The sequence below is a fragment of the Spermophilus citellus genome, assembly GCF_964194105.1.
Source record: "Spermophilus citellus genome assembly, chromosome: 3".
In the NCBI taxonomy this organism is placed as follows: Eukaryota; Metazoa; Chordata; class Mammalia; order Rodentia; family Sciuridae; genus Spermophilus; species Spermophilus citellus.
The window spans coordinates 174,544,213-174,569,273 of NC_138184.1; the positions used below are offsets into that span (position 1 = coordinate 174,544,213).

At 36.1% G+C, this 25,061-nt stretch overlaps 1 protein-coding gene across 3 annotated transcripts in view; it reads right to left on the bottom strand.

The window, feature by feature from the left end:
- The window catches only part of PUS7 (pseudouridine synthase 7), a 59,460-nt gene that overhangs the window by 15,509 nt on the left and 18,890 nt on the right, over positions 1-25,061 (bottom strand). For 2 of the 3 annotated variants that reach the window (XM_081284717.1, XM_081284716.1), the window contains exons 5-9: positions 24,439-24,583; positions 17,378-17,489; positions 16,513-16,590; positions 7,427-7,555; positions 6,680-6,805 (exon numbers count right to left, since the gene is read on the bottom strand). In XM_081284717.1, coding sequence (XP_081140843.1) covers positions 6,680-6,805; positions 7,427-7,555; positions 16,513-16,590; positions 17,378-17,489; positions 24,439-24,583 — 590 coding nt within the window. The remainder of the gene's footprint in view (positions 1-6,679; positions 6,806-7,426; positions 7,556-16,512; positions 16,591-17,377; positions 17,490-24,438; positions 24,584-25,061) is intronic. The other variant, XM_081284718.1, reaches the window with a different exon arrangement.

The following is a 25,061-nucleotide window of genomic DNA, read 5'->3' on the forward strand; positions in this document are numbered from 1 at the left end:
CAGAATCACATCGGTTACACATCCACGTTTTGTACTCCTGGGGTGATAAATTACTCAGCTGGACAGGCTTTTAGCAACATCTCTTTCTCTTTTTTTAATGGTGCTGGGGATTGAATCCAGGGCCTTGTACACATGAGGCAAGTGTTTGTCCACTAAGCTACACCCAGCGCACTTTCAGCAACATTTCAAGAAAGAGTTTAAATTTAATACTAACAGTACTTGGCACTGGTCTGCCGGATATAATACAAAGACTTAAATGATAAAAACCTTTATTCAGCATCAACTGTTATATAAACTATAGCCTGCAGTCAAATTTGGTTGGTCATTGACTGTAAATAAAGTTTTATTGGAAAACAGCTTTGCTCATTCATTTGCATATTGTCTATGGCTACTTAATACTATAACACAGAGCTTATCAGTTGCAACAAACACTATATGTCACACAAAGCCGAAAATATTTACTACCTGTATAATATAATTCTTAACTGCATGACTTCTCAATATCTTTAAGATGCTACCATATATTGTGAAGATATCAACTTTTATATTAAATATGTACATATCTGATTTATGAAAGGTTATCTGGTATACTACACATGAAGATGTTTTGTCCTTTTCTTCTTCCTTTTTTTTTTTGGTACTGGGGATTGAGCCTAGAGGTGCTTTAATACTGAGTCACATCCCCAGCTCTCTCTCTTGCTCTCTTTTTTAAAATTTTTATTTAGAGATAGGGTCTTGCTGAATTGCTCTGGGCCTCACTGTTACTGAGGCTGGCCTTGAACTTGTGACCCTCTTGCCTCAGCCTGCCAGGTCACTGGGATTATAAGCAAGTGCCACTGCACCCAGGTATCTTTCATTCCTCCACATTGTTTTATTTTACTATGGTAAAATAAACACAAAATTTATGATTTGAGCCATTTTTAAGTGTACAATTCTGTGGCATTTTACACGTTTGCTATTGTGCAACCATCGCTACCATTCATCTCCAGAACTTTTGAATCTTTCCTACCTGAAACTCTGTACCTGTTAAACAATAACTCCCTATTCACCTGTCAACCACTATTATATTTTCTATGACTCTTCTCTAGGATCTCATGTGAGCAATCAGCCAGGCATGGTGGCACACTCCTATAATCTCAACAATGCAGGAGACCAAGGCAGGAGGATCATAAGTTCAATACCAGCCTTATTAAATGAGCAACACCGTCTCCAGATAAAAAACAAAAAGGGCTGAGAAGCAGTAGAGTGCTTGCCTAGTATGCACAAGGTCCCAGGTTAAAAAAAGAAAGGGCTGGGAATGTTGCTCAATGATAGAGCACCTGTAGGTTCAATCTTCAGTAACAGGAGAAGGGGGAAAAAAAAGGAATCATACATTATTTGTCCTTCTGTGACTGGCTTATTTCAGTTAGCAGTCTGAAAGGTATAGCCATGTTATAGCATATATAAACATTTTCTACCCCCTCCTTTTTTTATTTTTTTCTTGGTACTGGTGATTGAACCCAGGGTTGCTTTACTTACAGAACTACAGCTCTCTTTTTATTTTTTATTTATTTTTTTTTGTGTGTGGTGCTGGGGATTGAACCCAGGGTCTTGTGATTGCAAGGCAAGCACTCTACCAACTGAGCTATATCTCCAGCCTCATCTCTTTTTTTTTTTTTTTTTTTTTGAGAATTTTAATATTTATTTTTTAGTTTTCGGTAGACACAACATCTTTGTTTGTATGTGGTGCTGAGGATCGAACCCGGGCCACAAGCATGCCAGGCAAGCACGCTACCGCTTGAGCCACATCCGCAGCCCTCTTTATTTTTTGAGACACCGTCTCATTGAGTTGCTGAAGCTGGCCTTGAACTTGTGCTACCACACCGCAAAATTTCCTTCAGTTTAAAGGATAAATTATTTTTCTTGAGTGCATGTATCACATTTTGTTTTTTTATCTGTTCACTGACACTTTGGTTACTTCCACCTTTTGTCTATTGTGAATAATGACATTATGAACATGAGTGTATAAACATCAGTTCACTCCTGCTTTTATATAATAATCAGAAGTAGATCTGCTGGATCATATGGTCATTTACATTTTATTTTTTGAGGAACTGCCATCCTTTCCCATAGTGGCTAAACCATTTTATAATCCCACCAGCAATGCACAAGGGTTCCAATTTCTCTATATCCTTACCAACACTTACTTAGCCTAGTGAGTATAAAGTGGTATCTCATTGTAATTTTGATCTATATTTCCCTAATGACCAGTGATGCTGGGCATCTTTTAATGTACTTATTGATTATTTTTAATTATTTTTAAATTGTTAAGTTGTGGCCCTTTTTATATTCTAGACACAAGTCTCATCAAATATATGATTTGCAAATATTTTATTCCATTTTGCAGGCTGCCTTTTCTTTCTTTGATAATGTTGTTTAATGCACAAATGCTATATACAACCCCAACCCTTTTTATTTTTTATTTTGAGGCCAGAGTTTGCCTAAATTTAAGTTACCCATGCTGGCCTTCAACTTGTGATCCTCTACCTCAGACTCTTACATAGCTGGGTAACAAGTATGTGCCACCACAACTGATTGTTTTAATTTTGGTAAGTACAAACTATCCATTTTTTCTTTTCTTTTCTGACTGTATTTGGTGCATTACCTAAGGAACTACTAACAAATCTAATAGATTTTCTTCTAAGAGTTTTTGTTTTTAAAGAGAGAGAGAGAGAGAGAGAGAGAGAGAGAGAGAGAGAGAGAGAGAATTTTTTAATATTTATTTTTTAGTTTTAGTGGACACAACATCTTTATTTGTATGTGGAGCTGAGGATCGAACCCAGGACTGCGCGCATGCCAGGCGAGCGCGCTACCGCTTGAGCCACATCCCCAGCCCCTTCTAAGAGTTTTGATAGAGCTCTTATGTTTCTTTGATCCATTTAAGTTAACTTTTATATATAAGGGAAAAGTCAACTTTGGTATACGGCATGTGACTTTCCAGTTTTCCCAGCACTATTTTATGATTACTGATAGTCATATCACCCTTGTTTAGAATCATTTACCAAGATATGTGAGGATTTACTCCATATTTTTAAAAAAAGTTTTATTGAGGTAGACTTTACATACCCTATAATTCACCCATTAAGTGTACAAATTCAATGGCTTTTGCCATTGTGGCCTTTTGTGCCATATCTCACAATTTTAGAAGAGTTTCATCACCCCCAAAGAAATCCTATCTCATTAGCTCCCTATTGGCCCTGCCTCAGCCCTGTTTCTGAAGATTTGCCTATTCCAGACATTTCATACAAATGAATCACAAAATGTGGTATTTTGTGATTGGCTTTCTTCACTTCATGTTTTCAAAAATAATTCATGTTATAGAATGTGGCAGTAAGTCCTTCCTTTCTGTTGCTGAATGATATTCTATTGTACATCACTTTTCATTTATTAATTCATCAGTTGATGACAGTTGTTTCTACTCTTTTGGATGATAAATTTACATTTGTGAAAATTTTTGTGTGAATGTAATATTTCCAGTTCTTTTTGGTATGTATACCTAGGCATGAAATTGCTAGGTCAGGTAGTGACTCTATTTAACCTTTTTAAAAAAATGTCTTTTATTTTTATGTGGTGCTGAGGATTGAACCTGGTGCTTCACACTTGCTAGGCGGGTACTCCACCACTGAGCCACAACCCCAGCCCTCTATTTAACCGTTTAAGGAACTACTACGCTGTTTTCCAAATGGCTGTCTCATTTTATATCTCCATCAACAATGTATGAAGGTTCCAATTTCTATACCCTTGCCAACACTTGTTATTCTTTTTTTAATTTTAGCCATCCTAGTAGGGGATAAAGCAGTATATTATTATGGTTTTGATTTGCATTTATCTAATGATTAGTGATGCTGAGCATCTTTTTATATGCTTATTAAAAGGTATCTATGTTCTGTGGAGAAAGGTCTGTTCAGACTACTTGCTCAGATTTAGAATGGGTTGTCTTTTTACTGCGGCAAATAAGAATTCTTTCTGTATATATTTGGAAGTCATCCTTCCTTCTTAAAACTATGAGCTGAGACTTTGTTTATTCTCTCAGGAGGTCCTATAGTAGTAATAGTAGGTTTCTTTGAAGATAGGGAAACACACACACACACACATAATTCTTTTTTGGTGGGGGGGGATCTCCCAGATAGATCATATCATAGGCAACCAGACATAGTTTGACTTCTTTACTGATTTGTATCACTTTGATTTCCTTATTGCTTATTGCTCTGGCTAATGTTTTGAGGACTATGTTGAAAAGGCGTAATGAGAGTGGACAGCCTTGTCTTGTTCCTACAAAAAATGTTTTAGTTTTTCTCTAGTTAGGCTTTGGGTCTGTTATAAATGGTCTTTTACGATGTTGAGAAAACTTCCTTTGATCCCTAGATTTTCCAGTGTTGTTTTTGTTTGTTTGTTTGTTTTTACTAATTTTTAGTTGTATAGATGGATACAGTACATTTACTTATTTTTGTGTGGTGCTGAGGATCCAACCCAGTGCCTCACACATGCCAGGAAAGTGCTCTACCACTGAGCTACAACCCCAGCCCCTCTCCAGCATTTTTAACATGAAAGGATGTTGGATTTTTATCAAAGTGTGTTTTTGCAAACATTGAGATGATCATGTGATTTTTGTTCTTAATTCTGTTTAAGTGATGAATTACATTTATTGATTTGCTTATGTTGAACCAACCTTGCATCCCTGAAATGAAATCCACTTGATCATGGTGTATTATCATTTTTGTTTTTTTTTTTAATATTTATTTTTTAGTTGTAGTTGGACACAATACCTTTATTTTTATGTGATGCTGAGGATCGAACCCAAAGCCTTGCATGTGACAGGTGAGCGCTCTACCTCTGAGCCACAACCCTAGCCCCTCATTTTTATGTGTTTTTAAGAAGCAGGTTATGGAAATGGCTTGGAATTTTGAACTGACTGTATACTGACCTTTAAGCATGCTATACAATTTTTGATCCTGGATAAATCTGGTCTCATTTTAATTAGCTATTTGTATCAATTATCTTTGGAGAGCAAAAATTACAGAGTCTAATGGCTCTCCTTCTGCTGAATTAATTACAAATGTATAGATTGATACATCCTTGCTAAATGTTTGTCTCATAATATAATTAGTATCTTTACTATGTTTACCCATGTCCTGTAACCATTAGCAAGGTTGATAATGTATTTTTCTCTATAGTTATTATCTTGGTAACAATTTTTTTCTATGGTTAGTAAACTTTAATTTTTTTTTCTTTTTTTAAGAGACAGGGGCTAGGGATATAGCTCAGTTGGTAAAGTACTTGCCGCTCAAGCACAAGGCCCTGGATTCGATCCCCAGCAACACACACACACACAAAAATAATAATTAAAATTAAAATTAAAAAAATAAAGTTAAGAGACAGGGTCCATGTAACCCAAGCTGGCCCCAAACTCCTAGGTTCAAACAATCCTTGTCTCAGTTGCTCAAGTAGCAGGAACTATGGGTAAACACCACCATCCTCAGATGCTATAATTTTAAAATATTAATATCCATTTACTGAGTACTTACTATATAAAATGAATAGAAATAAGTGCTGCATAAACAACATCTCACTGTCCTGTAAAGTTGGTATTATTTCCTTTTTACAGATGAATAAGGATGATAATCCAAGCTTGACTTCTCAACCTGTACTTTTATCCTTCACAACACTGCTTTAAAACTACTTGGGAGGCTGAAGCATATGGTGGTTGGCAAGTCTGAGACCAGCCTCAACATCTTAGCAAGACCTGTCTCAAAATAAAATAAAAAGGGATGAAGATATAGTTCAGTGGAAGAAGATCCCTAGATTCTATCCCCAGAACTAAGGGGAAAAAGGGTAAAAGAAATACATGATAGAATTTATCATTTTGTGCTTCTAAAATCACACAAACAAATGCAATTTTGTGTAGTTAGTTGCTAAAATAAATGGACCAGAAGTCAAGAAAGATCTATTTCCAGAACTATAGCTGTGTAACAAATGAGTTTGGATTGACCTCTCTAAGCCTAAATTTCATCTTTGCTAAGATGAAGGGTTGAAACATAAGGCATGACAACTCTTGGATCACTTCCAACCTGTAACTACAATTTTAACTCACATGAATAATTACTTTATGGAACATAATCTCTGCTGGTTAGCAGGATTCCAAATGTAGGTTTATAATCTAAATATTTATTGATATGATGTCTACCCTACTTTACCCTAGGTAGTATATCCTCTACCACTTTCTTCAAAGGGTTGGGTGAAGGACAGGTCACAGTTTAACACACTGGGAATCATTTGCTAACAGAGATCATAAAATACATCATTTCAGTTTGGCTATTCTGGGTAAGAGTCACACAACTGCTGGGCCACTTATTTTAAAAATAAAAACAGAATCCCTGAAGGGGCTATTGAGGGTGGGAAAAAAACTTACTTCCCAGGTCATGTTCTTTTGAACTCTGAATTTTTTTTTTAATCTTGTGTATGCATTATCTTAAAACAGAACAAAAATTAAATTAAAAGAGGCTGTGGATCAGCAATTTAGTCACCCTAAACATGAAGAAATCTAGAAATAATTTAAAACACCAACAACAAAAACCTTGTTTTTTTTTTTTTTTTTATAAGAGATCTCTTTTAGATAAAAGCCACAAAATTAAATACAAACCTCCCAACTTGATATGTAGGGACAGCTGTAGTTCCAAATCTTTGCATTCCATAGTAGTTAATAAATCCAATCTCCTTGAGAGAGTTCATAGCTTGTTGTACTTGGTCATCAGTTCCTGTTATATTTCTGCAGGGGCCCAAATTATCCAGAGAAAAATATTTACAGCCAAACACATTTAGGGATGTGTATTATAAATGATTGTGACCCATCTATGTATCTCCTTTGCTCCCTTGTACTTTCTCTCCCTCTCCTGAGGGCTCTTTGTTAATTGTGGTAATATATTTTTAACAGTAAATTTATCATTTTAGTCATTTTTAAATGTATGATTCAATAGCTTTGAGTACATTCACAATATTGTGTAATCTTTATCACTATTACTTACTTTTGCATCTTCCCAAACTGAAATTTTGTACCCATTAAAGAATAACTCTCCATTCCTCCCTGCCACCAATAACCTCTACTCTACTTTCTGCAGATTTGTCTCTTTCAGGTATCTCAATGAAATGAAATCACAGGCTATCTTTTAACACAGTATTTGAAGAAGACTGTTTTTCCAAAGGTTGTGCTAAGCTTTTAAAAGGAGAATGGAGATTATTTTCCAGTATAAATACTATAGAAGCAATTACCTCAGGGCTCCCTCAGGCCCAATACCAGTGAACCCGCACCTGATTAACAACTGTTATGAACAGATTCAAGATGACCAGGCACGATACCTCTGGTCGGCATTCCTTCAGTTCAGTTCTTTACCTGAGAACAACAGTGAAGTGATTCCCTTGAAGCTCTCCCAATTTCAGAGGGTTTTTCTGATAGCTGAAATTTCCTAGCTTAAAGTTCATCAAGCATTTATTCAGGTGGGCAAGTCTTTGTGCAGTTATTCTTTAAAAAAAAAAAATGAAGCAGAAGGAAAATCATGAGTTATTGTCTAACTGAAATAGCCTAAGATACCTTACTACAGAAAACAAGACTACGCCACAGCTGTGACTGCTGGGAAAGACAGGCACTGAAGAAGGTTGGGGTAACACAATTTTCTTTTCTTTCTGGATTGTTCTGTCAACACAGTAGTGCCTGCTTCTATGGGAATAACATGACCTAGGCCATATTTTACACACTTAAATGCTTTGTAGTTAATACACTAATGAGTAAGAGAACAACAATATTTGTGAAATTTTCTATTTTTTCATGGGGGGAAGTGAGTAAAGGGATGGTGGCATTCCCATATAATTATAAAGAATGGTAAAAAGCAATTAAAAAATGGTCAGTCACATTTTTGTCTATCAGAAAAATACTGTGAATTTATTACAGAAAACTTGGAAAACACAAAAATGCAGCAAGAAAAAATTCATAGGTTCATCCCCTGGAAAAAAATCTGTTCAACCTAACTTTGAATTTCTTCCCATTCTTTTTTTAAAACACATGTTAAAGTTACATATATAGCCGGTACCCTCCCACAAATCTGTACCCTGCTGCTACCATTTAATATGTTTCCTATGCTATTATAAAAATTTAATTAAAAATTCCTTGTTTTCTTCAGTAGGAAATCTATGTAGAAAAACAAAAACCTGTATTGAAAAGCCTTTGTCCTATCTCAATCCCCAATGCCCCTCCCCACTGACAGTCAATATTAAGTTTTTTTAATATATTTCTCCAGAAATATTTTCTGTATATATTTTTAGTAAGCCATATATATATATATATATATATATATATATATATATATATATATATACGCATGCTTTCTTTTTAGAAAAAATAAATCATACAAGTTCAGCTGACAAATTTTCACAAAGTAAGCACACCCATATTAACAAGTACCTACGTACTTTTTAAAATTTTTTTTTTTCTAGTTGTTGATAGACCTTTTTCTCATTTATTTATATACAGTGCTGAGAATGGAACCCAGTGCCTCACACCTGCCAGGTAAGTGCGCTACCACTGAACTCCAGCCCCAGCCCCAGCCCCTAGGTCCTCTCTTTTAAAAAGCAAATTTGGGTACACAGATATTGGATTGAGGAATATAGCTCAGTGGTAGAATGCTTGCCTAGACTACATAAGGCCCTGGATTCAATTCCTAGCACTGAAACATTAAAAAAAAAAAAAAAAAAAAGCTGAGCATTTTGCCTTAGTCATTTAAAGAATGCCTGTTAGAGGTTTGCTTTATCCACACAGTATTTCTGAAGCTGTCTCATCCTTTGTACAGCTGCACAGTATGTCTGTTGCATTGTCCTTTAATGGACGTTCGAGTGTAGGTAATTTTCCTCTAGTGTTGGGGATCAAACCCAGGGCTTTAAGCATGCAAGGCAAGCACTACTACCACTGAACTATACCGCCAGCCTTTTTTTCCCCTTAGTTGTAGATGGACACAATACCTTTGTTTTATTTATTTATTTTTATGTGGTGCTGAGGATCAAATGCAGTGCCTCACACTTGCTAGGCAAGTGCTGTATCGTTGAGCTACAACCCTAGCCCCATATTCCTAGCCTTTCTTTCAATGAACATTTAAGCTGCTATCCATCTTTTGCTATTTACAAACAATTCTACAGCAAATATCCTCACATTTCTTTGTGCACCTATACAGGTATTTGTATGAGATAGAATCTCTAAAAGTAGAAGGGGTGGATTTAAAATTTTAACTCTTATCACCCTCCAGAAGTTGAACCAATTTATGCTCACACCACCAATATGTAGATACCCATTGCCTCCTCCCTGTTTCTATTTCCTTGCTATGATTTGGATATGGTTTAAGTGTGTCCCCTAAAGATTCATAAGTTGGAAGCTTGATCCTCAGTGTGAAATTATGGGAGGTGGTGAACCTTTAAGAGGTATAGCCTAGCCGGGAGTCCTTAAGTCATTGTGGGTGTGTTTGTGTGTGCTGTCCTCAAAAGGGACTAATGAAGTTCTCTGGGATCTATAGAGAGAATCATGACAATAGCATGCCTGACTCCTGAATCACTCTTTAGCTTCCCATTTGGCAATACCCTTTCTCCCTCTTGTATGCGCTCCTACCACTGCCATTATTCCTAAGGTCCTCGTCACAGCCAAGCTGATACTGGTGTCATTCCTCTGAACATCCTAAGCATCTTCAACACTTTTTATTTTTTAAATTTTGCAATGGGGTCTTGCTAAGTTGCCCAGACTAACTGGAATTTGCAATCTTCCTGCTTCACCCTCTAGAGTAGCTGGGTTGACAAGTGTGTACCACTGCATCCAGCTGGTTCTGTTTATGTGTTTTGTTTTCTAAGTTGCTTAAATTCAGGATCCAGTAGAGGATCACATATTGTGGTTGTGGTATCTATTTGATCTCCGTGGAGCAAATGTTGGATCTAGCTAACGTGCTGTTTTTCATGACTTTTAGAATAATCCAGTTCTATGTCTTTCAATTTAGATTTTTCTGTTTCTTTGTGAGTAAAGTCAGGTAAACATACTGGTAGGAATACTACTTAGGTGACATTGTGGTCCTGTTCATTATGTGTTCAGTATATGACATATCAAAAACAATGATTCAGCAGGGCACACATGCCCGTAATCTCAGCTACTCAGGGTGCTGAGGCACGTGGATCCAAGTTTGAGGCCAACCTAGACAAGGTTGTGAGGCCAGTCTCTATATTATAAAGTGGGAGCATCTCTGGGTTCAATTCCCAGTACCAAAACCCCAAACAATGATTTAGTTTGCTCATCACTTGATTAGAATGGTGCTTATTAGGTCTTTCCACTGCAAAGGTACTTCTCCCTATAGAGTACTTCTCTCTATAGAGGCACACTTTTGAAATTGTGTAAAAAAATCTGCCCTCACATAGTACCCTTACTTCAGCCAGCTGTTTAGGCACCAAAGATATTACAGTGTCCACTGAAAGAGTGTTTTTCTGAATCTTACCATTCCCCCTACAGTTGACAACACTTTTCTGTAAATGAGAACTAAATACAGAAATTTTAGTCAAATTCATGAATTATTAAAAAAAAAAAAAGTTCTGATTCAAGTCATAGAAAGGGTGTCCCTAGTCAGAGATTACTTTTCAACACCCCAGGTTTTAGTAGAATACTTTCAGTTTTATCTTTATGTTTAAATGTTCAACCCACCTGGAATTTATCTGACATATGAAACTAAGGTAGGTAGTCAACTTTACTTTTTTTTTTTTCCAGATGGTAACCCAGTTTTCTCAGCAACAATGAGTCAACGATTTTTTTCTGTTATTTTCAATGCTACTTTGAATACATACTAAGTCCTTCAATGTATATAGGCCTATAATTTTTCTACCTCATAATTTGCCAATGTTAAAATTGTTTCAGTTGCTATATTTCTACAATATCCTTTAATACTGAGGCCAATCCTCCTCCTTCTTATTTTATTTTTGTAGTTGTATATGGACAATGGGCCTTTATTTTATTTGTTTATTTTTATGTGGTACTGAGGATCGAACCCAGTGCCTCATACACACTAGGCAAGTGTTCTGCCACGGAGCTATGGCCCAAGCCCCCCAAATCCTCCTATATTAGTCATTTTTTTCAGAATTTTAAGGCTTATTTTGCATCTTAACATTTCCACACAAATGTTATGCTCAGCTTGATTAATTAGAAAACTTACACTAGTATTTTTATTAGTGGGGTTGTTGTTTATACATTTTTTCAGTAAGAAGACAGGTTTATAAGTATCTAAGAATAGGTTTTATCATTTCTTTATTCATGTTTCAGCACTGCAAAGTGTATTTTTAATAGGTATCTTATGCTTTCAAGAAATCTTTGATCCTAATGGTTCTTTTTCATTTTCCTTTATAATAGATTTCATTTTTCCTCTGAAATTTCTAGTTGTATATTCTTATGTATTAATTTTTCTTATCTTGTATAATTTTCAATCAAATCTTGAGTAGATAACAACAATATCATCCATAAAAACTTAAAAATTAGCCACTTTCCTTCTCATTTTTAGCCCTCTTACTTTTTAATTTTGTTAGTTTGCATAAGCTACTATGTCCAGAATAATGATCAATGACAATAGTGAGGTCAGCTTTATCTTCCTCTTGCTGTAAATGAAATGTTTCTAGTATGTCACTACTAAGACATTGCATTTCATTTTATATATTGTCATGTTAAGACAGAATTCCTTAATCTCTACTTTAATATAAAGAGATTTTTTTTCCTAATTAGGAGAAATAATTTAACTTAAGAAAAATAATTCATCCAATTAAGTTTATTTAAGTATTCATTTTATGTAAGAAGAATCAGTTGGAATTATTTCTAATTTTCAACATATGAAATAATGCCACGATACATCACTGTACATAAAAAATTGGCTTTAGGTTTTAATTTTTCTAAATTCAGATTTCCTTTGAAAAGACAACTACTCATACTGCAATCAGCAAAACAAAGGGCGTGTGTGCTTCATTCACTATGCTGAAGAACACATTTCACTCTTCCAGAGTCTGTCAGCCGTTCCCAGTGTTGGTCTTTGAGCTCACTTCTGCTATCAGGAGCCATGTTTCGCTTTGCCTGGGAATACTGACCTGAGGGAAGTCTGGATGCAAATTCAGGCACTGTGCCTGCAAGAAAGGCTGAGTTCTGTCCCAAAGTAGCTCATCATAGAATACCTCAACAGAGGAGTGTAGCCTGCCCTGTGGACCTCTCAATTCCGAAAACTAAGAAAAAACTAATGGTTTGCATCAAAATGAAACTGAATCCCTTTCTCTCGCCATGCACAAAAGTTAACTCAAAATGGATCAAGGAGCTTGATATTAAATCAGAGACACGGCGTCTGATAGAAGAAAAAGTTGGCTATGATCTACATACTGTGGGGTCGGGCTCCAAATTCCTCAATAGGACACCCATAGCGCAAGAGTTAATAACTAGAATCAACAAATGGGACTTACTCAAACTAAAAAGTTTTTTCTCAGCAAAAGAAACAATAAGAGAGATAAACAGGGAGCCTACATCCTGGGAACAAATCTTTACTCCACACACTTCAGATAGAGCCCTAATATCCAGAGTATACAAAGAACTCAAAAAATTAGACAATAAGATAACAAATAACCCAATCAACAAATGGGCCAAGGACCTGAACAGACACTTCTCAGAGGAGGACATACAATCAATCAATAAGTACATGAAAAAATGCTCACCATCTCTAGCAGTCAGAGAAATGCAAATCAAAACCACCCTAAGATACCATCTCACTCCAGTAAGATTGGCAGCCATTATGAAGTCCAACAACAACAAGTGCTGGCGAGGATGCAGGGAAAAGGGTACACTTGTTCATTGTTGGTGGGACTGCAAATTGGTGCAGCCAATTTGGAAAGCAGTATGGAGATTTCTTGGAAAGCTGGGAATGGAACCACCATTTGACCCAGCTATTCCCCTTCTGGGTCTATTCCCTAAAGACCTAATAAGAGCATGCTACAGGGACACTGCTACATCGATGTTCATAGCAGCACAATTCACGACAGCAAGATTGTGGAACCAACCCAGATGCCCTTCAATAGATGAATGGATAAAAGAAATGTGGCATTTATACACAATGGAGTATTACTCTGCATTAAAAAATGACAAAATCATAGAATTTGGAGGGAAATGGATGGCATTAGAGCAGATTATGCTAAGTGAAGCTAGCCAATCCTTAAAAAACAAATGCCAAATGACTTCTTTGATATAAGGGGAGTAACCAAGGACAGGGTAGGGACGAAGAGCTTGAGAAGAAGATTAACATTAAACAGGGATGAGAGGTGGGAGGGAAAGGGAGTGAGAAGGGAAATCGCATGGAAATGGAAGGTGTTCCTCAGGGTTATACAAAATTACATATAAGAGGAAAGGAGGGGTAAGAGAAGAATAATACAAGTGGAAAAAATGAAATAGAGGGGGTAGAGAGAGAAAAGGGGAGGGGAGGGGAGGGGAGGGGAAGGGGGATAGTAGAGAATAGGATAGACAGCAGAATACATCAGACACTAGAATGGCAATATGTAAATCAATGGAAGTGTAACTGATGTGATACAGCAATCTGTATACGGGGTAAAAATGGGAGTTCATAACCCACTTGAATCAAACTGTGAAATATGATATATTAAGAACTATGTAATGTTTTGAACGACCAACAATTAAAAAAAAAAGAAAAAACTAATGGTAAAAATTTATCCTACTTCCTGGTTATAAATATATTATTCTAAGTTAAATAAAATTGTTAAAAACTCATCTATATCCTACCAACTTGCAATCTGATCTCACAGAATTCTTTCTTTGATGAAATGTCTCATATTTGCTAAAGATAATCCCTTGATACCCTATATACTACCCTATTGCTTCCTGGCTTGATACATGCAGGAGCAGCCTGATCAGGTTTCTTGAGGGAAAATAAAAATGTTACTGCCCCATTAATTAACAGAAAGGGTAGGAAGACAGCCAGAGAAATCAGGAAATGGGCCACTCTTGTACTCCATTTTCCCTGTCTTCTGTCCAATCCCAAGTCCACACATAATCCAGGACAAGTTCAAAAAAGGATAAAGCAGATATAGTCCAACTGTGGGTCAGTTGCTAGGAGGCACCAGGCCCTAGTGTTCAAATGTATGGGGATGACAGTAGAACCCAAAGGTGTGAATTAATCCAGGATATGTATCCCCAAGAATTCAGAAAGAAAGCAGAAGTTCAGTATGAATAAATTTAGGAACAGGAGGACCAGATTCCTTTTTGGTCAGTCCACTGCAGGAACTGACAGAATAATTCAGATCAAGAACAAAAAGGAATCCAATTGGCAATCTAGCTGTCCTAAAAAGAGAGCTATAGATACTATGCCCCAATAGTTTCTGACAGCAGCTTTTTTTTTTTTTTTAAATAAAATTAACATAAAAATTCACCATTTTGGGGCTGGGGATGTGGCTCAAGCGGTAGCGCGCTCGCCTGGCATGCGTGCGGCCCGGGTTCGATCCTCAGCACCACATACAAACAAAGATGTTGTGTCCGCCGAGAACTAAAAAATAAATATTAAAAAAAAAATTCTCTCTCTCTCTCTCTCTCCTCTCTCACTCTCTCTTTAAAAAAAAATTCACCATTTTAACTATCATAAAGTATACATTTCAGTGGTTTTTAGTATATTCACAATGTTGCGCAAGACTCTTCTAATTCTAAAAACTTTCATGGACATTGTTTTTTTTTTTTTTTTTTGGTACGGGAAGTCTAACCCTGGGGTAATTTACCATCCCCAGCCCCTTTTAAATTTTAACACAGGGTCTCACTGAGTTGCTTACTGCCTCACCGTGGCTGAGGCTGGCTTTGAACTTGTGATCCTCCTGCCTCAACCTCCTGAGCCACTAGGATTACAAGTGTGTGCCATCACACCAGCTTCCATGGATTTATGAACAAAAAACTTCACACCTAGTTAGCAGTCACTCCCATTCCCTCCGTTTCCTCTCCCTGCAGCTCCTGATAACCATTAATCCATTTTCTGTCTATAGATTCCCCTACTTGGGATATTTCATATAAATGAATCATTATGTGGCCTTTTGTGCCTGACTTCTTAGTGCAAGGTTTTTAAGATTTATATTGTAGCAAAATATATCAGTACTTCATTCCTGTTTATGGCTGAATAATATTATTATTTTTTGAACATACAATAGACATATACTTCTGAATCCCTCAGCAGAGCAAAACCCCATAGCTATACTCAATTTTTGATGGTCATATTGCTGAGAAAATATGGGTGGAGCTGACAATGTCTTCATTATACTGCTCACTGTTTTAATTCTGATGATCTTAGGAAAAGTTCTTTGATTATAAATTTCCTGCAATTTAAATGACTAGAGAGTATGACAATCTCACTTTTATATAGTAGGAGCCAACTTAACTGACAAGTTGCACAAAAACATTTGTTAACAAAGCCAGGGAAGTATTGGCCCAAGTACTGGCAGGCACAGGCAGGAAAAGAAACAAATCATTCTGAATAGTGCTGTTCCTGCTTGAGATCCTGTAGAAATTACTAGGCGGCTTTAGAGATACATGAAGCTGAAAAGAAACGTTGCTTATCCCCAGAACTGATCAATTCAGCAAAAATTAAAATCCTTGTGTGGCAGAGTGGATGCATCCTGTTCACTAGTTCTCACGGGAAAGGCCAATCTGCCTGGCCCCACAGATCCATTAAGCAAACTAAGGGTGTAGCCTGTATCCGTGAGATAAGTGTTATGTGCTTTCAAAAGGCCAAAATTTAAGTGTCTGATATGTTTTTTTATGAAATCAACAGGAAAATGATAAAGGCAGCACAATTCTTTGAGGGCAGAGCAGTATCCTGAACAGGTATGACACCTGCTGGCTGACCAAAATGAGAAGTGTCTTCCGTCTTAAAAAAATCAAGTACTTCACATCAAATAATGCAGAATAAAATAATGAGATGCCATTTTTTTACTCTCAAATCAATAAGAGACTCCCCACCCCCCATTATAATACTGTGCTGGGGAGGCACTAGAATAAAGGTGGTAAATTGGTGCCACCTTTCTTCAGGGCAATTAGGCTTGCCTATCAAAAACCATTAGCAAGGTTAGGGTGTGGCTCAGTGGTAGAGCGCTTGTCAAGCACCTGTGAGGCACTGGATCCCCTCCTCTGCACCACATTAAACAAACAAACAAATAAAATAAAGGTTAAAAAAACGTATTACTAGCTCATATTCCCTTTTAGTCAATAATGCAATTGCTAGTTTATCTTAAATGAATTTATCATAAATGCATGCCAAGATTTAGCTACAAATATGTGTCATGGAATTGCTTATTTTATGAAGAGAAGATGTAAATCCCATAAAGTAAACTTGAGAACTCAGAAAAGTGATGCTAGGATTTTCCCAGTAGAAATCCTGACAAGTAATCTTTACTTACTTAAGAACAGCAATTTCTTGAACCGTTATAGCCCTTTTATCTTTGGTTCCCATATAAGAGAAGATGTTTGGCTTCACTCTGGTAAAACAGAAACACAACAACCCAAAGTCACATATCTTAAGAAATCATATTTCTCATAATTAAGTTTCAAAATAAGTACATTTAAAATAAACAGAGGAAGAGTAAAATAGGGAGAAACTTCTTACAGTGCTTGATTCACAACACTGTGGTTATTAGTAACTGATACTGTTCAAAGACTTGGCTAGACAGTAAAAAAAAAAAAAAAAAAAAGCAAACAGTGCACTTCCATTGATCATAAACAATTCACCAGATTACATAAAACTGTTACCATGTTTAAATTTAGGTAACTTTTCACAGCACACAGATTTGTTGTGGTGCCTACAGCCATTCTATTAAAAACAAAGCAAAACCAAAAAAGCTTTGGCACTTGTCCCAACCTTAAAGACCATAATCTCTGCTACATTTGCACCCTCTGAGAAAACGTGACTGGTTTCCAGGTTCTCCATGTAGTCAGTTTCCAGGAATTGAGAGCTCCCCATTTGGTAAAGCCAATCCCTGCAACCACATCAAACTACGGTTTAAGGGAGAAAGTCAATTTTCATTTCCATCTTATGAATCGATAACTCTCAATATGTGAATTATTTACTTTCAGAACTATCTTCTTGAATTATTGGCACGGGGCTTAAAAAATTAATTTACCTGTTGCCTAAGAAAACTGGTAGGTACATTTATTGTCTACTGATCTATGCTCCTGTTCTTTTTCCATTAGCAAGGAATGAAAACAAAACAAAAAACACATTAGTAATGCTCTGATTTTGTAGAGGAACAAGAACAAAATACCAACCTTAAATATTTGGATAGTACATTAATAGCGTCCATGGTGTCTTTGTTTTCCTTATACAGAACAAAGTGGCAGTAACTTCCCCTAGATTTTGGCCAAGAATGTTTTCTTGGATCTTAAAAATAAAAAAGTGAATGTTATATATACCATAGTAAAAGTTAAATTAAAAGCTAAAATGTATGTTGTGTAAAAAATGACTAGGATCAACAAGCAACCTTTACAAGGCACAGACATGGACGAGGCCCACAATTCCTATCAGCACCTGTCTGACAGGGGGCCCAACTGGCTCCACAACACATGCAGTCCAAAGGGAAACAGCAGCTACAGTGGAATTTACAACCCTCTTCTAAGAGTGAGGATCAGGTGTTCAAACATATGGTAGCAGGGATGGAAGTTTATGACAAATTATCTAAGTAACATGAATAGATTTTTCCAAAGGTCTTTCCATTACAAAAGTTTAGTTTATGTCTACAAATGGTCTAAAAAATCACCCTGATAAAAGAGAACAGCTAGCATTCAAGACCTGTCACTCCTGGGAAAAGAAAACTCTTTTTTTGTTGTTGTTGTTTTCAGTACTGGGGATTGATCTCAGGAGCACTTAACCTCTAAGCCATATACTCAGCTCTTTTTTTGTATTTTATTTAGAGACAGGGTCTCACTGATTGCTTATTGTTAATATATGCCATATATATTGCTAAATTGCTGAGACTGGCTTTGAACTCATGATTAGGTCTCAGCCTCCCAAGCAGCTGGGATTACCAGTGTGTACCACCGCATCTGGCAGGAAACTCTTAAAAATTAAGCCATATTAGGTGCTAACTTCTGAGCTAGTGTTACTTCAACTGTTTAACTCTTTGGAGACTGATAAATACCGCATGACCTAGGAGAGCCTCATTTTTAGGATTGTTCTTTTAATTGAATATTTCAATTATATTGTAATCTAGAAATATATATATTTAAACAATATAAAATTTAGATTTAAGCTGCTTAAAGAGTGTTTTAAATAATTGTTACTTTGGGAAAAACACAAGCCACAGTTGCACTTTGCAGACACTGTACAATATTCATGAGTCTTGTGTGACAGAGCTGTAGTTATTTGAAAAACATATCTAGCTCATTTGACTTCTGTAATTACAAGAAAGAAAAACTGAAATAATATTCTGCACAATTAACTAAAAAGAATCCTTTTCTTTTAAGGAATGGTCCTTTGTCTTTGTTCCCCAATTTTTTCACATGAACTCATGGAATCCTTTATCTGCAGAGGTTTATGATGTTCCTCATACTGAGGTTAACTGCATAACTGGCTTTATCAAAGCAAAAACCCTGCTTGATAACAAGTTAGTGATTTCAGCTACAATTAAAAAAGCCATAAATCAATGTAAAGAATCAATAAACCATTTCAGAAAACTGTCATGGTAGGTATGCCTAGAAAATTTAACTTTCCTCCTGGATAAGTAAGTCTTTTCTGTCCTGTACAGAAAAGTATTACAACTATCTTTTGATGTGAAGTAGTCACAATTTCCTCGGAAAGTTTTGAGTAGGAATATCATTTGGTTTTCCTTCCAGTTAGTTCACTATCAGTTAAGCAAGGTGATAGCACTTGCAACAAAACCATTGGCATTTCATTTAATCTACATTGAAACACCAACTGCTCTTACCTGCTGCAGTTCTGACCTCTGTCCAAATGCACAGCATAAAGAGCACAAGAGAGCAATGTTTAATTTATAATAATCCTAAAGTAATTTAGAGGTGAACATGCAAATGATCGCATGGTAAGTTTATACTGAGGACTCCTACAGCACCTAATAGTTATGTGATGGGTCAACAGCCATTCAGACATTAACAATGGGATGGGATGGAGGCAAACAGGGAAAAAGTAGAAAACTCACCTACTACAGCCTCCCTGTCTCGAACTTTTCACAACGGGCATGTTGGTTCATCCTCAAAAGTGCACTATCTATTTAACCCGTGGAAATTAGCAAAAGGTTCAAGACTGGGTATCAAATGCTTCTCCCATTTAGAGCTTTGTTTTCTTAAATATGGGAAGACATGCCCAATGCAATAGTTAGTTATTGTTTTGCTTTGTGCTTTTTTTTTAAATAAGCTGCAGTACACTATAAAGATTTTTTAAATTTGAAAATGTTTAATGATTAGTACAGAAAATATCTAAATTCTCCAGTTTACAGATTAAAAGAGATTTAAGAGATGATCTGGGAGACTTATTCATTGAGTGAAGTTTTTTTCTGGAGGGGAGTGGGAGTGGGGACTGGTGATTGAACCCAGGGGTGTTTAACTACTGAGCCACATCCCCATACCTTTTTTATAGTTCATTTAGAGACAGCATCTCGCTGAGTTGCTTAGGGCTTCGCTAAGTTGCTGAGGCTGGCTTTGAACTCATGATCCTCTTGCTTCAGCCTCCAGAGCTACTAGGATTATAGGCATGCACCACCGCACCCCTACCTGAGTGAAGTGTTCTGAGTTTGTTTTTATCATTACTTGAAGAAGCTGTGTACATAAGAGGCATTTTTGAGATACTCAGGGAAAAATTAAACATGCACTGGGTATTAGATATTAAGAAATGATTTTGATTTTCCTGGATATGATAATAGTTTGGGTTTTAGCCCTTACTAATAAACACACACTTAAGTATTTATGAGTGGAATGACAAGTTATGTAGAATTTGCTTTAAAGTGCTCCAGTAAGGAAAAAAAGAAAAAAAAAAGAGGGATAGATGAAACAAAAACAAGAGAATGTTAACTATCTCTTTTTATTTTTACTTATTTATTTATTGGCACATTATAATTATACATAATAGTGGATTTTGTTAGAATGTGGATAATCTTGAAGATGGTTGATGGGAACATATAGTTTCCATACACTACTTCCTCTATGTGTGTATATGTTTGAGAATGCACATTCAATAAAGATTTTAAAAACAAGTATAAGAAAGTTGATAAAGTGTAGCTACATTTTTCTTGAAATACTAGCCCTTAAGTATATTCACAATTAAGTATAATGGTAAAAAATAAATTACACCTACAAGATGAAAAACTAAATGCTATTACCCCTTAATGGAAACCATGACAACTAAGTATGAGTATGAATTTGACTCAGAAGCATGCATCCCCTACTAGTAAATCCAAGCACTGAGCATGCATAAAATTATCTCCTCTGACAATAAGAAACATATTTTTTTCAAAGTGCACTCAATATGCAAAATAGTAAAACACTTCCATTGATTAACTAGGAATATTTTGAATAACAGAAATTGATGAGTTTCAACTTATTTTGGACAATTTGTTTGACATTATAAAACTCTAACCCCTTAGAATGCTAAGTACATATACTTAGCTTTATAAGTTAAATAAATTTAAGGTAACTTTCAAACATTTTTTTTAGATACTCCAATTTATAATGCAAAAAATTCTTAGGCTAGGTAATATACATCTTATTTCCAGAAGGTTACTTCTACCTTCTGAGGGTCTGCCATGGCAGCCCCAGACTAGCAGAAATAGAAACAAGAAAAAGGGGAAACCATGTTCAGAAAGATTCATGTATTGAGCACAAATGTCCCCATGGATAAAGAAGAAAAAAAATGTAGCTTGAGGAAGATGACAGGATGGGGTAGCATGCAGAACATTCTTTCCTTCTTACTCAAGTCCATTCTTACCACTGCACCCTGAATACCAACCTTGCTGCTTCTTCAGAGATCCTACTATATCCATTATTTCATTATACTCTTCCCTGAATTTTTGCCCTCCCTTTCCACTGTCTCTTCTCTTCAGTACTTAAATATACTCAGGACTCTTCCATTTTAAGCATGTTCTCTTCCTTTTCCTTTCTCTTTATAGCTTGTTTGAAAAGCCAGTCTGTATAGATTAGACTGTATATACTGCCTTCCATCTCAATCTGCTCTGTAAACTGGTTTCCAACTTCATCCATCATTCCATTAAACCGCTTTGGTAAAAAGACACCAGTGACTTCCATGTTACTAAAGTTACAGATTTGTTTCACAGTTCCCACCTTACGAGATCTATATGTGCCATTTCACACTGCTAACTATTCTTATTATTGGTATTCCTATTCCTATGGATTGTGTAATACCATTCTCTCCCAGAGAGCCTCTTTGTACCTTCCAGGCTCTTCCTCTAAGTCTGTGGATTGCTAGGTCCAAGGATCAATCCTTCCTGAGAACCATTTATTTTTAGAAAGTATAAAAAAAAACTAGTGTATAAATATATCAGAGCAGAATGTCTTTCTTAATCCTAAATCTTTAAAAACAAGTTTTAGAAACATTTGCAATGTATACTATCTCAAAATGTAAATAAAATGTACTTATTTATGAATGTTATAAGTTATATGGTATTTTCAGAAAATAAATGTTTTGGTAGATAACGAAATGTACCCTATTGGACAACCTTAACACACAAACACAAAAAAAATGCCTGAATTTAAATAGTTCATTATTTTTGGTGTTTGGGAACCGAGAATTAGAAGGTACGACTTCTATGTTTTAGGAAGCACTATTATAGTTGAGAAAAGTTAGGTTAAGAATATTGCAAATTAGATAATGCATAATCCATCAATAATAATTTGTATCAGGGCTTGGTAGTAAATGAGCTTTAAATCATAATAAATTGCAAAGCTTTTTTTTTTTTTTTTAAAGCTAATACAGTCAAATACAAGGCAAGAAAGCCTAGGAGGACAAGCTGTCATTGGTACTGGGTTCTATTTGTAGGGCCATGAACAACAGTTTCTGGATACCAGCTCTCCCTCCATTCTGAGTGGCATTTACCTTAGGCTACTCTATCAGCTTGTGAATGGGAAAGCTGGACATGGAAAAGGTGAATACAGCCTCCCAAGTAACTATCTAGACAAGAGAACAGCCTTCTGTGGGGTAATGGGAGATCAGCACTCAGAAGATAGAAATTTAGTCCATCTGTTTCTTTTCTTTCTTTGAGATAGGCTGGCCTTGAACTTGAGGGCCTCCTGCCATAGCCTCCCAAGAAGCTGGGATAACAGGTATGTGCCACCATACTCAACTCATGCTTCTTTTTAAGGTGAGAAACTCATATTTTACTAATAATGTATATATAAAGGAAGATGGAAATGGGCGATTCATGTCCTACAGTTTAGCATTTCAGCTGGAAAACCTAAAGAAAATTTTGTATTACAAAAATGAAAGATGTTTTTGGTATAAACACAGAAATTCTGATTTAGACAGAACCTGAGAGATGTAACACAAGTTACTTAGAGGGAGAGAAACTGTAATGGCCACTTTGGCTTGCAAACTCCCTCCTTTTCTCACAAAATCTAGCATCCCTTATGAAATCAAGATCATTTCTAAGAAGCAATCAGTCAAAAATATGTTTTGCCTTTTCCAATCTGCTTCCTCATGACCACAACAAGCAGAACAAGACCTTGTGTTTCCTCTCAGCTCACAGAGGTAGTGGCTACCTACCTAAGACCCATTTCCCTAACAGCCTCCTGAACTGCATTCCTTGAAAGAATTAGACCAATGTCCTATGGCACTGTTGTATGTAGTAAATCACCTTCTCCCTTCTTTTTTTTTTTAATATTTATTTTTTAGTTGTAGGTGGACACATATCTTTATTTTATTTTTATGTGGTGCTGAGGATCGAACCCAGTGCCTCACTCATGCTAGGCAAACTCTCTACCATTTGAGCCACATCCCCAGCCCCATACCTTCTCCCTTCTATTTCTAGAATAGTTACTAGCTATACATCATCCTTGGGAGAATTGAAAAAAAAAAAAATCACTGAAGCTATTTCCTATGGAGCTTATTCTCTTGAGCACCCCTGGCTACTAAGGTACTATTTCTTACATGACCCAGACATTAAAGAAACATATGGTAACCAAGCCATTAGTTTGGGAACTAGAATATAATAAACAACTCTTGCTACAAGCAGCTCTAGAACACATGGTCTTACTTTTTTTTTATATCAACTCAGAGTGGCCTCTGATCATCACTTTCTCTTCTCTAATTCCTCGATGTTTCTCATTTCTCTACATGATTTTCTTAGGCTTAGTTAACCTTATTTGCTGCCTTTTTTCCCTTTTTTTATAACATTTCATTTCACTAGAAACATGGTTATACACAATTAAGCCTTCATATATTCATAGTAATCTGTTTTAAGTTAAATAAGAAAATATTGACAGATCCCTAATGGGTTGATTTTTATACAGTCTTGGGAGTTTTGTTCTAATAAATCTACCTTGAAATAAGTGATCACTAATAGGGAATATCACTGGTAGGAGAGAAGGGTGAGGAAATAATTTTTTGCTATTGTCATTTTCATTAAAATTTTATCCACTGAGTTGATAGGAAAAAGAAAAAACATTACCTAATTTTTCTTAAGGTTAATGCAAACAGAAAAATTTCTTGGCTATAGGAGATAGATTAGGACATGAATATCAAAGTAACTCACTAACAACAGACCCATTTCAAATAAACAATACACAATGGAAGATAGGTTCAGGTGAAGGGGTCATCTTTCCAAATATCCCATACTTTTTATGTGTGAGTGAAGAAGATAATCTTAATTGGAAAGCCGAAGCACAAAATATGCCCTAGAATAGGTGATGAGCATTTCTGTTCATCTGAAATCTTTTTTTCCTCTATTAAGAATACAGAATGAGCAACAGCCCTTCCATTTACTTCTTTAAATTGCTATTCAGCCCACTCTGCTCTTTGGGGAACATATCAAATTTCTAACAATCTCTTGGGCACCACTATAATTTCCACCATTTTTTACTAATTTATTAGACCAAATGCCCTCTACTTGAGAGGCTGCAGGCTGCTCTGGCATTTGAAGTAACAATATTCACCCTCTCTCTTTTTTTTTTTTTTTAATTATTTTATTGTTGGTTGTTCAAAACATTCATAGTTCTTAATATACCATATTTCACAGATTGATTCACCCTCTCTTAAAGGTGTGACATGATCAGTATCTTTCTGTGAACAACAGCAAAACAGCCCTTGGCACGAATAAATAAGGTAAGCAAAGAGTAGGGTCTAGAAAGTGGTTCACACACACACTTACTTGCCAAAGCCTTTTTTCCAGCTGCGTGGTAGGCTACAATATATTTCCTCCCTTCTCTATCCTCTGTTTTTGTCTCTAATCCTGGAAACAGAGACTTAATAGCTTGATGGATGATTGTTCTTTTTTCTTTGGTGTCCTCAATAACCTATTAAAAACACAGAGTAACACTACTCCTTTAACAAACATTAAATAAGGAAATAATACAGTGAATTAGTTAAAAACACGGCTCATTAACTATGCAAAATAAGAAAAGGGCCTAAGTACAATATCAGAAATATTTTAGAGCTCCACAATATGGCAAATCATAAGGGCCTGCTGATCACATGTGTCCATCTGCCAGGCACTACCCCAAGCTCTTTACATTCACTGTCTTATTTAATCCCATAATCTCACTATCACACCATCATTACATCTATTTCAAGATAAGGAAAATGAGGCTGAGACCTATTATGGAATGTGTCCAAAGATGTATAGTTGGGAGGGCAGAGAGCTGATGTGAAATTAGGCTACTAGACTCTGGGGCCACTGACCACAGATGCTTCCTATAAGTGTCTTTGCTAGACAAATGCTTTAGGGCCCACAAGTAAATTTGTAGGCAAGTCAGGCCTTTTTGTCCCTTGGAC